Source organism: Miscanthus floridulus, chromosome 7 (genome assembly GCF_019320115.1).
Source record: "Miscanthus floridulus cultivar M001 chromosome 7, ASM1932011v1, whole genome shotgun sequence".
NCBI lineage: Eukaryota > Viridiplantae > Streptophyta > Magnoliopsida > Poales > Poaceae > Miscanthus > Miscanthus floridulus.
The window spans coordinates 123,160,634-123,183,681 of record NC_089586.1 but is presented as its reverse complement, the minus strand read 5'-3'; the positions used below and the strand labels follow the sequence as shown (position 1 = coordinate 123,183,681).

General features: G+C 52.6%; 2 protein-coding genes across 2 annotated transcripts; one reads left to right on the top strand and one right to left on the bottom strand.

The window, feature by feature from the left end:
* Positions 1-262: 262 nt before the first annotated feature.
* On the bottom strand, positions 263-760 carry LOC136466180 (uncharacterized). Its single transcript, XM_066464619.1, has one exon. The coding sequence runs from the start codon at positions 758-760 to the stop codon at positions 263-265; it is 498 nt and encodes a 165-aa protein (XP_066320716.1).
* Positions 761-20,325: 19,565 nt separating this feature from the next.
* On the top strand, positions 20,326-21,556 carry LOC136467822 (uncharacterized). The gene is made up of 2 exons (XM_066466614.1): positions 20,326-20,957; positions 21,119-21,556. Exons 1-2 carry the CDS (start codon positions 20,498-20,500, stop codon positions 21,196-21,198), a joined length of 540 nt encoding a protein of 179 aa, XP_066322711.1. The 5' UTR covers positions 20,326-20,497; the 3' UTR covers positions 21,199-21,556.
* The last annotated feature ends 1,492 nt before the right edge of the window (positions 21,557-23,048 follow it).

The window sequence follows — 23,048 nt, the reverse complement described above, 5'->3', positions numbered from 1 at the left end:
CGAGCCGTTGGGCTTCCATCTTGTCCGCTGGTAGTATGTCGCAGAGGAGGTAGTCGAGGTAAAGCGTTCTCCAGTCGTCGGGAGGGTCGGACTCTGCTGCTGGGTCCTCTTCAAGCGCCATAACCTCGGGGTCGGGCAGAGTGATTAGCAGATCAGCCCCTGGGATCGGACTAGATGGGCCATCGTCGGCTTGTTCCGACCCCGTGTAGCGTACCGAGGGTTTGTGTTGATCACTGGCAAAGACGCCTGTTGGGGCTAGCTCTCAGCCAGACGCTGCTTTTGCAAGCGTGTCAGCTGCTTCGTTGAGGCACCTTGGGATGTGATTGAGTTCGAGGTCGTCGAATCTGTCCTCCAGTCGCCAGACTTCTTGACAGTATGCCTCCATCTTGGCGTCGTGGCAGCTTGACTCCTTCATGACCTGGTAGATGACCAACTGGGAGTCACCCCTGACGTCGAGGCGTCGGATGCCCAGCTCGATGGCAATTCGTAGGTCGTTGACGAGCGCTTCATATTCTGCAGTATTGTTTGATGAGGGGAAATGGAGCCGAACCATGTACCTTATGTGGACCCCGAGGGGAGATACAAAGACTAGTCCTGCTCCGGCGCCCTTCCTCATCATCGATCCATCAAAGTACATTGTCCAGTACTCTTGATCGATGGGTGCTGGTGGCATCTTGACCTTGGTCCACTCCGCGATGAAGTCAGCCAGTACCTGAGATTTGATCGCTGTTCGGGGGGCATAAGAAATGCCCTGATCCATCAGCTCGAGTGCCCACTTTGCGGTTCTTCTCGTAGCGTCATGGCTATGGACAACCTCGTTGAGGGGGAACGATGTCACTACTGTCACGGGGTGTGACTCGAAGTAGTGGCGCAGCTTTCTCTTGGTGATGAGGATGGTGTAGAGGAGTTTCTAGATTTGGGAGTAGCAAGCTTTGGAGTCGGATAACACCTCGCTGATGAAATATACAGGGCGCTGCACCTTGAAGGCGTGCCCCTCTTCCTCTCATTCTACCACTAAGGCGGAGCTGACCACTTGGGTGGTGGCCGATATATATAGTAGGAGGGATTCTCCGTTGCATGGAGGAACTAGGACCGAAGGTTTAGTTAAAAATCGTTTAACCATATCAAGCGCCTCCTGAGCCTCGGCTGTCCACTTGAAGCGGTCAGATTTCTTTAGGAGTCAATAAAGGGGGAGTCCTCATTCGATGAGGCGCGAAATGAATCGGCTGAGGGCGACAAGGCACCCTGTGATCCACTGAACCCCCTTTATGTTTTGGATCGGGCCCATCCTTGTGATGGTTGATATCTTCTCTAGGTTGGCTTCGATGCCATGCTCGGAGATGATGAAGCCGAGCAGCATGCCCCTCGGGACTCCGAAAACACATTTTTTGGGATTGAGTTTGATGTCGTTTACCTGGAGTTTCGCAAAGGTTTGTTCAAGGTCGGCGACAAGGTGGTCAGCTCGCTTGGACTTGACTACGATGTCATCGACATAGGCCTCAACGGTTCGCCCGATGAGGTTTCCGAAGCAATTGAGCATACAGCGCTGGTAAGTTGCCCCAGCATTCTTCAGACCGAACGGCATTGAAATGTAGCAAAACGATCCGAAGGGGGTGATAAAAGATGTCGCGAGCTGGTTGGACTCTTTCATCATGATTTGGTGGTAGCCGAAGTATGCGTCAAGGAAGCAGAGGGTTTCACACCCTGAGGTGGACTCGACTATTTGGTCTATTCATGGCAAAGGAAATGGATCCTTTGGACACGCCTTGTTGAGGCCAGTGTGATCGACACACATTCTCCATTTCCCGCTCTTTTTTCGCACAAGAACGGGATTTGCTAACCACTCGGGGTGGTATACTTCCTTAATGAATCCTGCGGCCAGCAGTTTGGCTATCTCCTCGCCGATGGCCCTGCGTTTCTCCTCGTCGAAGCGGCGCAGGCGTTGCTTCACCGGCTTGGAGCCCAGGAGGATCTGGAGAGTATGCTCGGCGACCTCCCTCAGGATGCCCACCATATCCGAGGGTTTCCACGCAAAGATGTCTTTGTTGTCGCGGAGGAAGTCGACGAGCGCGCTTTCCTATTCGGAGGAGAGCGCGGTCCCGATATGGACTTTTTTGCCCTCGGAGCTGCTGGGGTCCAAGAGGACCTCCCTAGAGCCTTCTGCCGATTCAAACGACCTGGTTGATTTCTTCACGTCGAGTGCCTCTTCAACGACCTCTTCCCTGAGGGTGGCGAGCTCTTCAGAGGCAATGACTGCGAATGCGTGTCCGCAGCATTCGACTTCGCACTCGTAAGCGCGCTAGAAGGAGGTGCCGATGGTGATGACCCCGCGGGGACTCGGCGTCTTCGGCTTAAGGTACGTATAATTGGGGACGACCATGAACTTCGCGTAGCATGGTCGTCCCAGGATGGCGTGGAAAGTCCCCGGGAACCCCACTACGTCAAAGGTGAGGGTCTCGGTCCGGTAATTGGACCGATCCCCGAAAGTGACGGACAGATTGATCTGCCCCAGTGGCATAGCTTGCCTACCAGGCACAACGCCATGGAAAGGCGCTTGGATGGGACGGAGGTTCATTCGGTCGATGCCCATCTCGTCGAGCGTCTTGGCGTACATGATGTTGAGGCCACTGCCTCCGTCCATCAGTACTTTTGTGAGCCACTTTGGACTGACGATCGAATCGACGACAAGCGGGTACCTTCCCGGGTGTGGGACGGCTTCTGGATGGTCGGTCCGGTCGAAGGTTATGGCAGATTCCGACCACCGGAGGAAGGCAGGCGTGGCTGGTCAGGCTGTGTAGACCTCGCAGCGCACGACCTTTTGGCGGCGCTTGGAGTCGTAGGCCGTTGATCCTCCGAAGATCATGAGGGCGCCGGTCGGCGTTGGGAAGGCATCGTCCTTCTCTTCTACGTCGTCTGTGGCAGGAAGAGGTTCCTTCCCCTGCTCCCCTTTGTTAAGGCCCCCGGACAAGTATTTGCGCATGAGGCCGCAATCCTTGTATAGATGCTTGGCCGGGAAGGCGTGGTTTGAGCATGGCCCCTCGAGCATTTTCTTGAAGTGGTTCGGAGTGCCCTCCGCGGGCTTCTGGCCACCTTTGTGATCGACAGCGGCCACGAGCGAGTTGTCGCGCCATTGCTTCTTATTTTTCCTTTTGGCGGGACGGTTGGAGGCGCCTTCGTCGGCATCCTCGTCCCGCCCCGTCTTTCCATCAGAGCGATCAAAGATGGCTCCGACCGCCTCCTCTCCAGAGGCATGACTGGTGGCGATGTCCAGGAGTTCCTTGGTAGTCTACGGGCCCCTGCGTCCTAGCTTGTGGACTAGGGATTCGCAGGTTGTCTCGGATAGGAAGGCTCCTATCACGTCGGCATCGGCGACGTTGGGGAGCTCGTTGCACTGCCGAGAGAAGCGCCGGATGTACCCGTGGAGGGTTTCATCGGCCTTCTGGTGGCAGTTCTTGAGGTCCCATGGGTTTCTAGGGCATTTGTACGTGCCCTGGAAGTTGCCCACGAAGATCTCCGTCAGATCCGCCCAACTCTGAATGACATTGGACGGTAGGTGCTCCAGCCATGCTCGTGCCGAATCGACCAAGAACAGTGGGAGATTGTGAATAACGAAATCATCATCACTCGCACCACCGGCCTAACATGCAAGCCGATAGTCTTCGAGCCAAAGCCTAGGATTTGTTTCGCTAGAATATTTAGGGATGTTGGTAGGCGGTCGATACCTTAGGGGGAACGCAGCTTTGAGGATGTGTCGACCGAAGGCCTGAGGGCCTGGCAGGCCAGGGCTCGGGCTTCGGTCCTCGTTGCTGTCGTAGCGTTCGCCACGTTGGGGATGGTAGCCGCGGCGTGCTGCTTCTCCATCGTCACCGTGGGTGCGTACGTCGCGGCCATGGCCGAGGCGTTGATGTACTGGGACGGTGGAAGGTTGACTACCGCGTAGCGGTGTTTGGTGAATGAACGCATCCTTGGTGGGATGCACTAAGGGCATGCGCTGGCTAGTGTCGGGTTCGCGTCATCGAGACAACGAACTTTCCGCCTGCTGCGCCGCCGCATGCTCAAGCAACGTGCGAATCTCGCTGTGGGCCCGACGGTCTTCAGACGTCGCGGCCCTTGGGAGGCCGTGAAGCAAGGCCGTCGCGGCGGTGATGTTCTGGCTTGCCCGAGCGAAGTGAGGGAGAGTCCCATCATCGGTGAGGATCCTCCGATGCACATCACGGGCCGAGGCGTGTGTGTGCCCACCGTCTCCGCGACGCTTGATCTCCTCCTCGATGTTTCAGTACTCCCGGACAAGCTATTGTCCGGCGTCATCGATCTCCAGCTTTCGTGCTCTTAGTTGCTCCATCTTTACATGGCATGGAGCCGCCGTCTCCGCCTCGATCCTGGCGTTGGGGTTGCCTGTTGGGGTTGTCTCTTCTCTAGAGACGCTTTGGACATGCCCCTCAGGGGTTTGCGTCATGAAGCATTCCCAGGAGGTGTGATGGCTCCCCTTGCTGGAGTCAGAGCTGGAGGACGACTCTGGTTCCTCTGCGAGGAGCCCGTAGAGTGTCTCCAGATCGTGTTCGATTACCCCCACGAACTCGCTATCCGTAGGCGGCTGAACCATGCGTAGTGCCAGAAGGTGGCCCGCGGTCACCGCGGCGTTGTGGAGACCGAACAGAAACGCTATCGGGACGCTTCATACGGGGCCTTTCGGAAAAGGGGGATGCTGCGCGGGGGCTCCCTAGATAACTGGGGTCCAAGGGAGTCGCCCCACGGGCCCTCAAGCCTTAGATGACTGAGGTTGATGGAAGGGAGAGACTGGGCGGCCGTGTGAGTCAGCGCCAGTTCTCCTCCTAGTGTGATGATGAAATCTAGGTCGCCAAAACGCACATGTGCGCCTAGGGCCCAGCTGATTGTGTGGGTGCCATCTGAGGCCCGGTTTGGAACGCATAAGCCCCCCCTGGCGCACCAACTGTCGGTGTTTCGTACAAGCACCGGCAAGTAAATTTATAGTAATGCGCGTTAGGCTTGGATGGTGCGCTAAAGGACACAAGATTTATACTGGTTCGGGCCAAATGTCCCTACGTCCAGTTTGTTGCTGCTCGTGTTATTAGCACCGTGAACAGTTCATAGTATGGGGTACAAATGATCAAGAGAGGGACTGGTCCCAAGTCTCTAATGGAAGGGTTGAAAGGAGGTCAAGAGCTTGGTAGCAGCTTGACTGTGTGTGTGTCTTCTATTGTTCGGTCAAAAGTTTCTTTCTCCCTTTGATGGTGGAAGCGCATCCCCTTTTATAGATGAAGGGACTGGCTTTACAAGGGTGAGGGCTTTAGGATGCGTACTCTTCTTTGTCTTGCGGCTCACGTCTACCTGGCCTGGTTCTTCATTCTGATGAGTGCGAAGGAAGATAAGCGCCTATAATACTGTCGATGTCTCTGTAGAATGTCAGGTTGATTACAGAACGCTGCCCTACGCAGGGTATGGGCTGTAGTATAGTGGTTTTGACTTATTAGCCTCCCCCAGCCTTGCTCCGCATGCCTTCTGGTTCCTATGAGTCTTCGTCGGAGGGATGTGGGGTCGGTTCCGAAGTAATGTCGTGGCCAAGGTCTTCTGACTTGGTGGACCTGAGGGGTCGGGAAGCGAGCGTCGCTCCCTTGGGTCCATAGCATGGTGATGGAATATCCGTCGTTTGTGGAGATAGCAAATCCTTTTCTAGAGCGTAGCGGTTGTCGTATATCTTCGTTGGGTTCCATGTCCCAGGGCTGAAGGCGGTGCCTACAACTCTACAGGGCGAGGAGTACGCACCTTTAATACCTTTCGGGCTCTACGGTGACCGGAAGGGTCTAAAGCACCTGTCCCGTCGTTCCCTGGTAGTACTTTTTCTGCCAGGGCGCAGGGTATGGTCCTTGGAGCCATGGTTGACCCAAACGTCTTGTCTTGCCCTGTACCCATCATCTTGAGGGAACGGGGAGAAGTTGTCAGGTAAGATGAAACCAGTCTTTAGATATCGAGCAGGGCGAGGCTCGTTCCTGACCGTCGGGCGAGGCAGAATCTATCCCTCAGCCCTCGGGCGAGACCGACCTTGCCTCTCCAGGGTCGGGTGAGGCGGAATCTATCCCTCAACCCTCGAGCGAGGCAGAGCCACCTCAAAGGCATCAGGCGAGACGAAGACTAGCCCCGAGCCCTTGGGCGAGGCAGAGCCACCTCAAAGGCGTCGGGCGAGGCGAAACCAAACTCCTGTCATTCGAGCAAGGGACGCTACGGCGCCCTTATCTGTCCAGAAGTTTTTAATGTTCGGTGGTTATTGATTCCACCTTCTGGGGTACCCCGGTATTAGGTCCCCGACAATAGTTTAGTTTTGAGACTTCATTATTCTGCTGAGCAGATGGTAGTTCATCTAGGCTTAACCACCTCATCCCTGTGCTCCCAATAGGAAAGCAGTGATAAGCAGCCTGTTCGCTTGTCGTAAACGATCATAAATTTTTAGCCCGAACAGTATTTTTCTCTCACACCAAACCAGTCAGCAGTAATAATTCACAATCGTATACGATCATTTCAGCCCTAGCCGAACATGCTGTAAAAGTGCGTGGGGCCAGCCGCTGCCACTAGTTCTTTTTTATGACCTTCCATGTCGGGGTCGGTGTGGAAGGGCCCGATCGTGGTGACCATTCACGCACTGACAACCTGCGTATACAAATACTGCAAGGGAGAGAGAGAGGGAGATTGCTAGTGTGCTGCTGAAGTCATGTTTCTCCATTGCTATTGTCCTTTTTTAAAACGTATCACTAGCGCTAGTTGGTATAGAATTGACGATGTGTTTACATATGCTTTTGTGACATGTTCAGATATGCAAGTAGTAGTAGTAGTGTCAGGTTCATAAAACCCAGGGTCCCTCGGGGACCGGCTTCCATGCCATGGCTCGGCCCAAGAGTCTAAAACGACAGGCCGGACCCTACTCACCGCTTTTCTCCGACCGGCACACTCAGAGCCGACTAGAGCCATCCGACCGGGGACGCCCGCTCGGTGGGAACCAGAAGACGTGCGGAGAAAAGCAAGGCAAGGCTCACAAGTCAAAACCACTGTACCAGGGACCATACCCTTCACGAAACAGTACTCTGCTACCACCCTGACACAAATAGTATTGTAGGCGCCGACATCTCCCACTACAGTATTGTAGGGGCCGCTAAAACTCTCATACGGTAAGGCCCCCCATGTGCCTCTGGGCATCGATAGTGGTATGGGTGCCAGGATTTACCATACCGGATGAACATAACGAGACTCCTCATGCCTCTAGGCATCAAACAGTATTTGCAGGTACCGACGTCTACCATATCTGAAAAAGGCAGCACGACCACCTGCATGCATCTGACATTCTACAGTGACATCAGTAGTGTTGTAGGCGCTTACCATTGTCTTGTACCCGCCACACGTGGGTAATAAGGCTCGGTAGGCATGGGCAACAAGGCTCGGTAGCATACGTACCCTCACCCTCTCACTTGTAAAGCCATCCCCTTTATCTATAAAAGGGGACGCGCCCCCTCCAACAAAGGGAGAGCTCTTCTTGAAGATAACAAGCACCGATCAAGTTCACTAGCTCACGACCACAGAACCGCCGGATTCGGACTCCAAGCACACACTTGAAAATTTACTCATAGCATAGCTCCTGTCGCTCCCGGCCCTTCCGACCAGAGCCGACCGGACCTCCTGTACACCCCTTCTTCCTCCTTCTCGTTTATAACCCCACAGCAAACTTCGAGCACCTGGGCTCAGGAATAAAGTCACTGATCGACCCAAATAGGACATAGGGCACATTGTCGGAACTAGTATAAATCCTGTGTCATTGAGTGCTAGACCACCTCAGATCACAACGTATGGCAAAACTACAAATATTCACTAGTTGGTCACTTTCTGCACCGACAGTTGGCACCGTCCGTGGGGAAGACATTGTACGTTCAACACTTTTTGGTCATCGGATGGCCCACTTTTCCACCACCCTCGCCGTGGCGGGCTCAGCCGATACGATTTGCTTCGGCTCGCTGGAGTTTCTCACACTCTCACCTGCTGGGATGCGGGTTCCACCCATCTTTGAGTCATCCCAGGCCTTCCGCTTCGGAAGCCTAGACTTCGTCGCCGATCGGCTCAGCGTGCTACACCTCCGCGAGGAGGCTCACATCCTGACACCCGTCGGAGGAGCGCCCTCCATCAACTCCGGGACGCATGGCTTCAACGACACGGCATCTGCGCTTCTTTCTAAGCAAACTCTCTGCTCAAACCCCGCTGTGAGTAATGTACACGCCGTTATTTACTTAATATTCTCTATCTTCCGCCAATTACCCGGAGGAACCCCGTTGTCCCCGATGCAACCGCCGTACGACCGATACCCCTATGGCCTCGCATCTTCCATGGACACATACGCCCGAGGGCTCCAAAGGATGCCAACGCCCCCTCTCGCATCTGAATTCATGGGAATGGCGAGCTATGCTCCCACCTGTTTCCTCGATCTCATGGATGACGATGGCGAGAGTGACGGCTCTAGCATCGGCGACATGGCGCCTAGCCATCGTCCATCACGAGAGTATGCCATGGTGGATGCTCCGGGACACCCGTTGGCGGAAGCAGAGTCCTCACAGACTCGCTCCTCACCACGCCCTTGTATGGAGACCCCCGAGCTCACACGGGAGCATGGTGAGGCACTACGACAACAGTGGCCGCACCAGCCACCAACTGCACCGGCACGCCCGGCGCACCACACTGTGCCCCACACGCATGGACCGACGAGCGGCGCCCAGGGGCGCACCCATCAGATCTGGCACAACACCATGGACAGGGGGACTGATCCCCCGTAGTTCGCTCGAGCCGGTCAGAACATCGCCACCACGGTAATGCTTCTGCGCGGCCTGTCCGAGCCAAACGACCCTTGTGAACAGGCGATCCATCGGAACCTCCGGGCACTAGTGGAGACCGCCGCTGTTCAACAAGCGGAGTGCTCCATATCGTGATGCCGACTCGCTTCCTCGCTCTCTACTAGGGGAATGAGACGCGGTAGATGGGTCGCTCCACCCGATCACCGCTACAATCGCCGAGTGCGGCACAGGAGGCCGCACTGCCACCTCGTCTTGACTCAGCGACCGCTCTGCACCGATCGCCTGTATTCGCATGGATCGGACCGAACCGAGACACACGTAGCAGCGACTGAAGTCCCAGCCCTTATGGCCTGGGACCGTGGACCTTTGTCCAAAACCCCCAACAAACACCGCTCCCGCCGCGCTCCGACGGAGGCCGAGGCAAGGGCAAGGCCAAGCGCTAGGATCAGGACGAAGGCCCCTCCATGCAGAGGAGGAAAAAGAACAGAAAGAATCGCCACCAACCGTCCAACTCTGCGTTGGTTGCCACGGCTAATCATGTGGACACGCAGCCCTAACAGGGCCCTTCTTGCCACTTCCACAAGCTCATGGAGAGCCCATGCACCAACCACGACAACCCCATAAAACACCTCTATAAGGACTGCCAGCTCCTCAAGCACCTTCTACGGCAGACCGGCAGGCCAAAGGAAGAAAAAGGCAAGGAAGCAGCAACCAAGAAAGGAGGCGTAGCGGGCCAGGATCCGGACGACTGAAGGACAAAGTGATCCGACCGGACATGTACCGACCGAAGGACAACAACGACGCCCATCTCTCCGAACGACTTGAATAGCTATGCCATTTTTTCCTAAAGCTTCAATCTTACCATTGTTTACTTAGTATATGCTCCTGTAAAAGCACCCCGACCCGAACACTTTTTGGCCCAAGGCGCTCGGGGGCTCCACTAGGGTACACTACTATCATTATGCTTAATGACTACCTCCCTATTTTGTTTACATATGGTGAAATTCCTTCCTACCCAACCAACGGGATAGTTTGTTTCTTAGTTTTGCTTTATGTAGCTTTGCTTTAAAAACATTCCAACCAATCGCACCCCGCCTTTCCCAATGGTTTCGAGTAGCCGAGCCTCACGGGCCACGCCCTAGGCTCCCAAGATCATGGTTTACGGGACAAACGAGCAGGTACAAGAAAGAAAGAATAAAAAACAAAATTATGCTAAGGGAAAACTGAGGAACAAAAGGGAACAGGCTCCCCCGAACAGAGCAATTCCATCACAGAAAATAAAATCGACGGTAGTCATTAAGCACACAGTAATGTTTACAATGGGGCTCCCCCACAAACTTAAACTTCTACCTTCACTAAATTACTTATATTTTGTAAGCTATTGGACCAGCCCGACGGCATCTGCTGTCGGAGTGACCGATGAGGGCGCGGGATGCTCACTCCCCGGCGACACGACATTCGGCTTGGTCGGGGCTGGGGCGACGTTCACCTCCAACCTAGGCTCTGCGCCGTCTGTAGACTGGGCAACATCCTCCACACGTATGCTTCTGGACATGTCTTTACGACAGACATCCATCACCTACTAGATAGAGACTTGCTCTGCCACCGACCTTACGTGCGGCAGCAAGCTCTCCCCGATCGATTGGATGTCCTCCATGCTCAAGCTTTCGGCATACCTACTGTAGATGGCAGCGAAGTCTAGGTTTGGATGGTGCGTTGCCACCGAAGTCAGCATCCAGGACCTCCACCAGCTGGACCACAGGCGTGCTAGTGCTGGGCGCCGACCCGAAGACGTCTGAGATGACAAGTTGGGCAACGTTGCGGATCTGGTTAAGATCCCCCTCGAGAGCATGTCGCTCTTCACGGGACTTGGCCAGTTCCTCCACATTCCAGCTGAGGGTCACCTTGATCGTCTCCAGGTTCCGCTCTAGCGTCTTCACCTTTCCACCCAGCTCTAAGAGAAGAGCGACAAGCTCACAAACAGGCTGAAGGAAAAAACCAACAACGAAGAACAGAAAAGGCACGTACCGATGCGGAAGTTCTCAAGGATAGAGAGATCCTTTGTCTACTGGGACGCCTGCTCACGCAGTCGGGCACTCACGTCCTCCGTCCCCATCACCCAGCCTCAGAACACGAGCACCTCCTGGTCCGCCTCTGACCGGGACTTCCGCTCCGCCTCTAGGGCCTTCTGTGCCGACTCTAGGGCGTTCTGCGCCGACACCAAAGCGGCCTGCTCTGGCTCAAGGGCCACCAAGGACTCTCGCAATGCCGCCTCGATGCTCACTAGGGATGTTCGCAACCCTGCCTCGGTCTCCACCTGATGGGCCTTCGTCACCTCAAGCCCTTACTCGACGGCAGTCGCCCGCTCAGCTGCATGTTGCCCCTCCGATCAGGTCATGAAGGAGTCTTCCTGCAAAAGCCCCCTTATGGCAGCGTACTGCCAAGAGGTGCGCAAGCTCGAGGACAAATTTCAAGGGATCAAACTGCAGCACATCCCTCGAAGGGACAATGATGCCACTGATTACCTTGCAAAATTGGCCGCCAGGCAGGATCCATCCCCAAGTGGGGTCTTCATCAACGATGCCCACGGGCCATCCGCCCGCATCTTGGAAAGTCGGATCCAGACACACCCCGATGCCTAGCCGATGCTCGAGGGCTCCAACCCTGACGCTAAGCCAGTGCTCGGGGGCTCCGATCCTAGTACCTCTGTGACGACATCACCCACAAACATCGCTGTATTGGCACTCGATCAAACCGACTAGCGAGTACCGCTACTCATCTACCTCCTCGAGGAGGTTCTCCCACCCAAAAGGACTGAAGCCTGATGGATCGCTCGACATGCCAAGACCTTTGTCGCGCTCGGTGATCAACTCTACAAACGAAGTCCGTCAGGGGTTCTCATGAAGTGTATCCCCACCAAACCAGGGGAAGCAGCTCCTCCTCGAGGTCCACACTAGAATTTGTGGACATCACGTGGCCCCAAGGTCACTGGTCAGAAAAGCCTTTCGTCAAGGTTTTTACTGGCCCACCATACTACGAGATGTAGAGGAGATCGTCCGCAGATATAAAGGATGTCAGTTCTACGCTCAGCAAACACATCTGCTGGCACAGGAACTCCAAACCATCCCCATCACATGGCCATTCGTGGTCTAGGGCCTCGACATGGTGGGACCCCTCAAAAAGGGCCCAGGTGATTTCACTCACCTACTCGTAGCAGTCGAAAAATTCACCAAGTTGATAGAGGCCAAGCCCATCACGAACATTCGCTTGGAAGAGGCGGTCGAATTCTTCCTTGATATTATCTACCGGTTCAGCGTTTCTAACAGTATCATCACTGACCACGGAACCAACTTCACCAGAAAGAAGTTCCTAGACTTCAGTGACAGATACGACATTAGGATTGACTGGGCCTTGGTCGAACATCCATGAACCAATGGTCAGGTCGAGCGCGCTAATGGCATGGTCCTCTAAGGACTCAAGTCATGCATCTTCAACAAAATCAACAAATACGCCGGATGATGGGTGGCAGAGGTCTCAGCAATCCTTTGGAGCCTAAGAATGACCCTGAACCGATCCACTGGGTTCACGCCTTTCTTCCTAGCTTACGGAGCTAAGGCACTGCTGCCCTCCGACTTCGACCACGGTGCCCCAAGAGTGAAGGCTTTCTACCACGACCGAGCCACGGAGGCTCAGCAAGACGCAGTCGACCTACTTGAGGAAGCCCGTGAGACAATCGTCATCCGCTCCGCTCGCTATCAGTAAACTCTCCGTAGGTACCACGAAAGAAAGATCAAGGGGAGAATCCTCGAAGTCGGCGACCTTGTACTCCGGAGGACCCAATCGACAATGGAAAAACACAAACTCTCTCCGCCATAGGAAGGACCCTATACGGTGACTGAAGTAATCCGACCGGGCACCTACCGACTGGAGGACGACAACGGCAATGCTCTCACCAACACTTGGAACATCGAACAACTACGTCGTTTCCCCCCTAAAATTTGGTATTACCACTTTTTTAGCCAACACTTACTCCTGAAAAGCACCCCGGCCCGAACAGTTTCAGCCCAGGTCGCTCGGGGGCTACATAAGGGCATAATACCAAATATTACCTCATAATATCGAATATTACCTCTGTTTTTATTGTCACGTGGTAAACAAATTTATCCTCGAATGGTAGCACATTTCCTTTCCTTTAACTGTCCTACGTAACTTTGTTCTCACTCTTAACCGAACGCACCCTGCCACGACCTACGGCTACGAGCAGCCGAGCCTCGCAGGCCATGCCTAGGTTTTTAAAAAGCTGCAGCCTACGAAACTAATGGGCAGGTGCGAAAAAGAAAGGACAAAAACAATAGCTACGCCAGGATAAAAACAAGGAATAGATAGTGATTCTGTCATAGAGAACAGGACTGATGTGTTCATTAATACAAAAACTATTCACATAGGGGCTCACCCACGAACGACGAGCATGGGTCCCGATAGGACATTTTTGACTGAAGCTCTCCGTACCCCATCACTCAAGACATCAATGTGAGCATGTGTTCATTAATACAAAAACTATTCACACAGGGGCTCACCCACGGACGACGAGCGTGGGTCCCGGTCGAACATTTCCGACTGAAGCTCTCTGAATCCCGTCACTCAAGCCATCAAGGTGAGCACTACCAACCCCCTCTATTTCCTTACAATCATTTCATACATCTATACGCGCATTCATTCCATACGCCCGAACCTCCCGGACGATTTGGGCCCTGAACCACCCGAGGGCTTGAGAACTAAGCATCGCACGTGCAATGAAATGCATCACAATGTTTCATGTTGTGTCACGAAGCGGCGGTTGCCTCATTCGACATGAGCAACCAACAGAGCTAGGGGAGAAAAACATAGATGAGCCCTGTGTGGCCCTCGCCTGGTCTAGCAGATTGGGTCATCTCAACCTTCTTGTTTGATCCTGAACCTCTCGCCAAACCCACAGAATCTCCATCGAGGGGAGGCCGTTAGGTCACTTGGGTCGGTCTCTAGAATGACCCAGGCATCTATCGGGTTGCAGGTAAAGGAGTAGTGGAATATCACAAGAGGGCTATGCCAATCCCATCACAAACGACGAACCCGGATTCCACTCGATCACACTCGTTAGCAAACTCACCAAGCGCATCACTCGAACCCGAGTGATCAGGACAAGCGACAAAACTCAGCCCCTCCGGTTGTGAGGAACCGAGGATGGGGTAACGCACACAACTCACACCGACCCCTACTAAGGGCCAACAGGGCTTAGGGGCTCAAGACAAAGAGCCTAGGACTGCGACCCCGAACTCGCCCCTTCCGACTACGCTCCAAAAACCTAGGTTTGCGACCCCAATGTCGCCCCATTCGGCTATGCTTCTGACTGCGCTCCAAAAAACCTGGGTTTGCGACCTCGATCTCGCCCCATCCGGCTATGCTTCCGACTACGCTCCAAAAACCTGGGTTTGCGACCCCAATCTCGCCCCATCCGGCTATGCTTCTGACTGTGCTCCAAAAAACCTGGGTTTGCGACCCCGATCTTGCCCCATCCAGCTATGCTACCGACTGCGCTCCAAAAACCTGTGTTTGCGACCCTGATCTCACCCCATCCGGCTACGCTTTCGACTGCGCTCTAAAAACCCGGTTCTGTGACCCCGATCTCACCCCATGACTCTGACTCATCCGATCCCACGGCGCGCATCGACGCTAGGATCAGTGAGCTCTGTCTTGTCCAAGATTGACTCTCTCGCTCGATCCCACGGCGCGCATCGACACCAGGATCAGTGAGCTCTGTCTCATTCAAGACTGACTCCCTCGCTCGATCCCACGGTGCGCATCGACCCTAGGATCAGTGAGCCCTGTCTCGTCCAAAACTAACTACCTCACCTGATCCTACGACGCGTATCGATGCCAGGATCAGTGAGCTCTATCTTGTCCAAGACTGACTCCCTCGCTCAATCCCACGGCGTGCATCGACGCCAGGATCAGTGAGCTCTGTCTCGTCCAAGACTGACTCCCTCGCTCGACCCCACGGCGCACATCGACGCTAGGATCAGTGAGCTCTGTCTCGTCCAAATCCCTTGACAGACTCCCTCGCTCGATCCCACGGCGTGCATCGACGCCAGGATCAGTGTGCTCTGTCTCGTCCAAGACCGACTCCCTCGTCGATCCCACGGCGCGCATTGACGCCGAGATCAGTGGGCTCTGTCTCGTCCAAGACTGACTCCCTCGCTCGACCCCACGGCGCACATCGACGCCAGGATCAGTGAGCTCTGTCTTGTCCAAATCCCTTGACATACTCCCTCGCTCGATCCCACGGCGTGCATCGACGCCAGGATCAGTGTGCTCTGTCTCGTCCAAGACCGACTCCCTCGTCGATCCCACGGCATGCATTGACGCCGGGATCAGTGAGTTCTATCTCATCCAAAACTAACTGCCTTATCCGATCCCACGGTGCGCATCGACACCAGGATCAGTGAGCTCTGTCTCGTCCAAATCTAACTGCCTCACCCGATCCCATGGCGCGCATCGACGCCAGGATCAGTGAGCTCTGTCTCGTCCAAATCTAACTGCCTCACCCGATCCCACGACGCGCATCGATGCCAGGATCAGTGAAGCTCTATCTCGTCCAAAACCCTTGAGTGACTCCCTCGCTCGATCCACGACGCACACCGACGCTAGGATCCACGAGCTCCCTCTCACCTAATCTCTCAAAACGACTAAAAAACTGTCTCGGCTGCACAACGACACCTTGGTCGACAAAACTCCGTCTCAAACAAAAAAACTCCCCCATTGACAACACAGGAAACCCCCTAGACGGTTCTGTCCGAACCGCCCGGGGGCTCAGGGGCTACACCTGCCGGTGCGCTCGCGTGCACCCGTCGGCAAGATAAAAATCCCACGGACGATCCAACCCAAATCACTCGGGGGCTCGGGGGCTCCTGCCGGGTTTATAAAACCCGGGGTCCCTGGGGGACTGGCTTCCACGCCAAGGCTCAGCCCAAGAGTCTAAAATGAGAGGCCGGAAGGGCGGCCCAGTCACCGACCGGAAGGTCTGGCCAAAGAGGAACAACGCCCGCTCGTCGGCTACTTCAGCCCACCTCTCCGATCGGAGCATTCGCTTCGACTCCAGTCGCCTCCGGACGACCTCTCCGATCAGAAGGCCTAGCCCAAAACACTACTTCCGACTCCGACCCCGCGTCTCCGACTCGGGTTCGCAGGAACCCTGCTCACCGCTCTTCTCTGACCGGCACACTCAGAGCCGACTGGAGACATCCGACCGGGGACGTCCGCTCGGTAGGAACCAGAAGACGTGCGGAGAAAAGCAAGACAAGGCTCACAAGTCAAAACCACTGTACCAGGGATCATACCCTGCATGAAACAGTACTCTACAGCCACCCTGACACAAACAGTATTGTAGACGTCGACATCTCCCTCTACAGTATTATAGGGGCCGCTAAAACTCTCATACGGTAAGGCCCCTCACGTGCCTCTGGGCATCGATAGCGGTATGAGCATCAGGATTTACCGTACCGGGTGAACATACCGAGACTCCTCATGCCTCTAGGCATGAAATAGTATTTGCAGGTACCGACGTCTACCATCCCTGAAAAAGGCAGCACGACCTCCCGCATGCATCTGACATTCTACAGTGACATCAACAGTGTTGTAGGTGCCTACCATTATCTTGTACTCGCCAGCGTGGGCAACAAGGCTCGGTAGGCATGGGCAACAAGACTCGGTAGCATACGTACCATCACCCTCTCACTTGTAAAGCCATCCCCTTTATCTATAAAAGAGGACGCGCCCCCTCCAACAAAGGGAGCGCTCTTCTTGAAGATAACAAGCACCGATCAAGTTCACTAGCTCACGACCACAGAACCGCCGTGTTCGTACTCCAAGCACACACTTGAATACTTACTCATAGCGTAACCCCCGTAACTCCTGGCCCTTCCGACCGGAGCCGACCGGACCTTCTGTACACCTCTTCTTCCTCCTTCTCGTTTGTAACCCCATAGCAAACTTCAAGCACCTGGGCTCAGGAATAAAGTTACTATCCGACCTAAACTGAACGTAGGGCACGTTGCCTGAACCAGTATAAATCATGTGTCATTGAGTGCTAGGCTATCTTCGATCACAACGTACGATAAAACTACAAATATTCACTAGTCAATCATTTTCTGCACGGACGAGTAGTCAACCTGGAGATCGGACCAGTAGTCAACCTGGAGATTGGAGATTTTGACATGTTCAAGCGTTCAGGGCTTGATTATCGAGATGAATTCCATTCCATAAGACTCTGTCCATTCAGGCTGGCTACTGGAGAACTAGCGAGGTGCGTAGTGATCAATACGGCCGTAATGCATTGACCATTGACATAAAACGTACTGCCCCTGTTTCCGGGTCACTACTACTCGTACTCAGTTTCCAACCGAGGTCAAGTCTTCTCGGAAACGACAAAATCAGTACTGCTCTATCGAAGGTGATGTCAGAGTCAGGAAGAAGCTAAGGCGCCAAATTAACTATTCTGATCTGATGCATACACTTCTACTCCTAAGTTGTAAAGAAAACAATTGAAACAGGTCATCTAGACACTAGCGCCCTATTCAGCTTACCCTATATTCGATTTGTTCTACTTCTTTTTCAGACAGAACAGTGTTTTTCTCTTACAACAATTCAGCCATAACAGTGTTTTTCAGCCAGTTTCAGCCAAGTTTCAGACCAATGAACGGAGCTTAGATATGGATATATACATCTGCAAAGGATGATAATAATAGCCGATCAATGCTCTGTGGGGTTGGAAGCTCTCGAATGAAAAATCTAGAGTATTCTACAAAACCTTACCTGTGATTCTGTGAACAATCCAGAGAGGTTCGAATTAATGTCATGTTTGCTTGAACTACTTATCAGTCATAGTAAAATATTTTTCTCTTATAATAAAACAGCATCAGACGACTTATCAGCCATAGAAACCATCAGCCGAACAGGGCGTAACACACAGAAAACAAATCTAGAGTATTTCAGATTCATAACTCCTCCACGTATTTTTGTCATTATTAAATCCTTCTTTAATTTGACAGGCGAAATCAGACTTTTCTTTCGGTTCAGCCCTTGTTTAGTTGAGGGGAAAGTTGGAATTTGGCTACTATAGCACTTTTGTTTTTATTTGGCAATTAGTGTTCAATCATAGACTAATTAGGCTCAAAACGTTCGTCTCGCAATTTCCCACCAAACTGTGTAATTAGTTTTTTTTCATCTACATTTAATGCTCCATGCATGTATCGCAAGATTCGATGTGATAGATACTGTAGCACTTTTTTGGAACTTTTTTTTGCAACTAAACACGGGCTCAGACTAGTACTACACATACAAACAATCAGGAAAGTATTTATATAGTTTAGTTTTGAGACTTCATTATTCTGCAGAGCAGATGGTAGTTCATCTAGGCTTAACCACCTTGTCCCTGTGCTCCCAACAGGAAAGCAGTGATAAGAGCATATGCGTATCTTGGCCTGCCAATGCCATGGGATGCCACCATTAGAGAAAAAAAAACCGCAATTATTGAAACGTGACGTTGTCGTTCTCATTATATTGCGTTTGGTCTTTCTCCCTCGATGAGTTGCTAGCTACTACTTGCCTGGCCAAGGAAACGACGATCCAGCAAAAGACAACTTGCTTATATAATAATTATAATTATTGTACTCATATATCCCGTACCAATATATACTTTATATATATATATATATATATATATATATATATATATATATATATATATATATATATATATATATATATATATATATATATATATATATATGCTACCGGTTGTTGTAAGCCCATGATGTAGTGGAGTTGGAGACAGTCTTCCGCGAAATTAGACTCGTACTAATCAAATCACAAATATGGAGAACGACTTGACTTGCTTAGTTGCTTCTAGAAGTAATTGGTTCTGATCATCATCAGACTGCATCACACGGTTTGAGTTTATGCATAGAAACTCTGAAGGATTTCTCTTGCTTTTGCTGATGAAAAAGATGGTTAAGACTTCAGAGAATTCCTGGACGTAGGAAGTCCAGTTGCTTAATTTCCATGTTAACCGCCGTCTGCAAGGCTGAGAGTCTGAGAGCTCAAGCGACGCAAAGCATGCCGTGCAGTTTATGGCATGTCACTGTCCACGGCACGCTACAGAGATCTGATTCGCTGATCTACTTGGGGCAAAGTTTGCCAGTTTTGCTCCAACACTGCACCGCGACGCAGCTTGTCTTTGCGTGCTTTGCTTCCATATTTGTACTGCCCAAAAGGAGCGCCGTCAGAGGTTCAGGAGAAAAAGGCAGACAGGACCTCATGCAAAACGCGATGCAGTACGCCAAGTTGTTTTTCCATTGCGATTTTTTCTTTCAAAAAAATATATTTTCGAAAATTACCAAACGCATCATTAGCCTGATGCAAATCACGGATCGCATCAGTGGTCACTGGTCAGTCACAACCCGGACCGATAACCGTAATTTCGCAGGTCATGCATGAATCTGGGCGAAATCGATTGAGATACTTCGTTTGTGTGGTCTGAATCTCATTCTGATCATTACTTAGCCCGGACTGAAACAATCTTCAGTGAAGATATATTCGTATGCGGTGATATATCGACCTGCAGATATTTCTGCGATCTTGTCTCGAGATTGCGATTGATGGCGAGGTGCAATAAGAGAACAGAACTTGTTGATATATGTACTGCGTGCGTAATCATGGAGGACTCGATTGGCAGATCGATCGATCCATTCTTTACTCCGCAAGCAAGTCTCAACGACGCCTCACACACATGATCACGTCGCTAGCGCCGGAAAAGCTGCCCTTCACCCTCTCCACTGTCAAGGACCGGTAGCAGTTACCGCCCTACTTACCGCGTGTCCTAGCTTGTTGTCGCCTTTTTCCACTCACCAACTGCTCCATCAAAGCGTGCCGGGCCTAGTTAAACTAGGTTCGTGAGCTATACACCGCGAGATTAAGATCTGAACTAAAACCGTTCGAATTTGCTTGCAAATTCATGCCTGGCATTGGTCATGTTGCGAAGGGTAGATCGCCACGAAAAGAAAAAAAAATGTTGCGAAGGGTAATTTTGGTACGTACTGGAGCTCAAAATGGAACGTTACCAAGAGGTGGTTGAACCATAATGTGTGCTTGCACGGCTGGATCGACGAAGGTTTCCAATTTGTACAAGAAAAAACTCAAACAGCTCATTTCAAAAAATGACATTTTATATAACCATAAGTGTCAGCGCAAAATTTGTTGCCGTCCTTTTCTCATCCCTGCCACCCTCTCCCGTGACCGAAGTAAATGCCTAATAATTACCCTTGCTGCCTTCCAGTTCAAAAAAAATCCACCGTTCGATTCGATGTCATACCCAGGGGCCAGGGTGTACAAGGAAGGGGAGGGATAAAATCTCTCTATATATACGGCTCGTTACGTCGGCAGACGTCACGCGGCTGACCGCGCCCGCATCCGCTACGCCAACGCAGCGACGGAGGGGAGGGATAAAATCCGCCGCGGCCGCCTCCACCCACCTCGAAGCTCGCTTCTCCAAGTCCCCCCTTCGCCTTGCGAGGGGGCGGAGGGGAGGTGGGAGGGTATACGGCAGCAGTGCCCCCGTGGCCATGGAGAAGGCGGGGCAACGCCATCTTATCGGCGGCGGCGCCGGGAAGAAGGTGGGGCCTGCCGCGGCGCCCGCGCTGGGGCTGCAGAAGCAGAACTCGTGGTCGCCGGACATCGAGCGCGACGAGGCGTGGGAGCGCCGGCGCCGGGGCATGCGCCGCGGAGGCACGGCGTTGCGGCGCGTCCGGAGCGTCACAGACGACGACCTCGACGAGCTCCGCGGGTGCATCGATCTGGGGTTCGGCTTCGAGCCGGCCCCCGCCGGCTCCGGCTCCGGGTGCGCGGCGTGCGGCTGCGCCGGGAGGAACCGCCTCCTGGAGACGCTGCCCGCGCTCGACCTCTACTACGCCGTCCACGGCGGAGCGGGCGGTGCGGAGGGATTGACGTGCTCGTGCTGTGCCGCGTCGGAGGTCTCCTCCGAAGAGTCGCCGCTCGGCAGCCCCATGTCCATACTCTCTCTAGGTAATCTCCGGCGTGCTCGCATCTAATCTGATAGTACAGTACTTTTTTCGCTGTGCGAGGTTTTGTTGTATGCAATTAACCTCTTATGTGTCGATCCAAATGCAACGGGATTTGGACGTGATTATAGTTTCGATATCTATCTGACCCGTTCGTTCATGCAGGCGACCCGCCGGAGACGGTGAAGATGCGGCTGAAGCAGTGGGCGCAGGTGGTTGCGCTGTCCACGCTCAGCCGCCACTGAGCTCTCGGAGACGGCGGCGCCCATAGCCGCCGCTACCCGCTACCTTGCATTGGGAGGAGAGAAAATCAATCATTCGAGATGCAGAACAGCAAAAGGAAGGAATCCCCAATGAATCCCCAGTCGCCGATCGCCTCCAGGAATTTATGTTTGGTTTGGTGGGGCGCCGCCTTCCACCTTATCTTGGACTGCTAAACAACTTTGTTTCAAGCATCATGCCTAATTACTTTGGTTAATTATTAATCCTCTTGCTTCCTTAATCCGTATTAGCTTTTAATCTCCATGTATGTATATGATTCCTATCAAGAGGCAGATTAATTTTCATCATCCCAAATGATTGGTGCCCTATCTTTCTCTACTACACTGCGGATAACGACCATAGGTGAATACGCACACATGTTTTTCTCTCTGTTTTTTTAACCGAATGCTTCATAGTATATCCTTTCTCAGTTCCTCAACTTTGATACAAACCTGTGGTCAATTCAGAGTTGAAATCTGTTCTCAATCTATAGTCTTACAGATCAAGAGCAAGGAGACGATTTTTCAAGAATAAATTGGATCGGTTGGGAGAGTTGTCTTGGTTCTGCAGATCAAAAAGACAGTTTCATCAAAACCAGCAGAGGTGCAAAGAAATTCCTCCGTGTTGTTGATGCAGCTGCCACATCCATGTGCTGCGCGTTGCGTTGTGTTGCAGAGAATTGTTTGTTGCGAGTGAGACGACAGGCTGTGGTCCGTCTGGACGAATGGGAAAGAGAAGAGGGTGTCTGGAGTTTGGCTGTCCCTTTCTGTCGTTTCGGTGCAGCGAAGCTGTCTTTTAGCTGCTGCGGCGCTCGTCTAGTCGTCTCCCTTCTTCGCTCCGCGCCATGCTCGCTGCCCATGTCACGTGAGCTGCTGCCGACTGCAAGAGCCAACAGGGCAGGGAGGAGTGTGGGGGTGCGCACGGCTGCATCACGGTAGCCGCTGGCCAGTAACGCACCTCGTTTGTGCAAGGTCCCGTCGTCCGCTAACCACTTCAGCTTTTCTGAGCCGCACCGGAGTCCACTTAGGGCCCACTGTTAAAATTCAGGGCATTAGGATGTCACGTCATGTGTCATACGAGGCTCTCGGGGTGTTTTGATACTAATAAAAAAACAAATTACAGAATCCGTCGTCAATTCGTGAGACGAATTTATTAAGCCTAATTAATTCATCATTAGCATATATGTTACTGTAACATCACATTGTCAAATTATGGATTAATTAGGTTTAAAAGATCCGTCTCGTAAATTAGTCGCAAACTATAAAATTAATTATTTTTTAGTCTATATTTAATACTTATATGTCCAAAATCTTCGATATGACAGGGAGTAAACTTTAGTTTAGGAACTAAATAAGGTCTTAGTGCTGTGCGCCGTGCAGGCCGTGGCTCCTCTTTAATGGCAGAGGGCATTGACACTTGCAAGCAATACGGGTGCAGTACCGCAGTCTGTTGAACTGCACTGTTTGGCCCTGGTCCAGCACCTGCCTAATCAACTAATGAAGTACAGACAACAATGTGGTTACAGCACTAATGCGTTCTCATCTTGCATAATTCAGAGTAATCTCGAGCCAGCGCTGATGGACTGGAGGAGCGAGCGACGGTTCCTCTGTAGTCTGTACCCGAGGCGTACGGCGTCTTCAGCTTGTGTCGTCTGCACCGTACCAGCAGGCGTCTTCAGGACCGATTCCCTGTCCGCTCAGAGGAATTTAGAGGAATCTGATTGATCTGAAGCAATTGAGAGAGAGTAAACAGTGTTTTCCAGCCCGGCACAGTGATTCCCGGCTGGTTTCCTGACCAGCCGGGGAGATGCAGGGCTCCTCGATGCGTTTACACG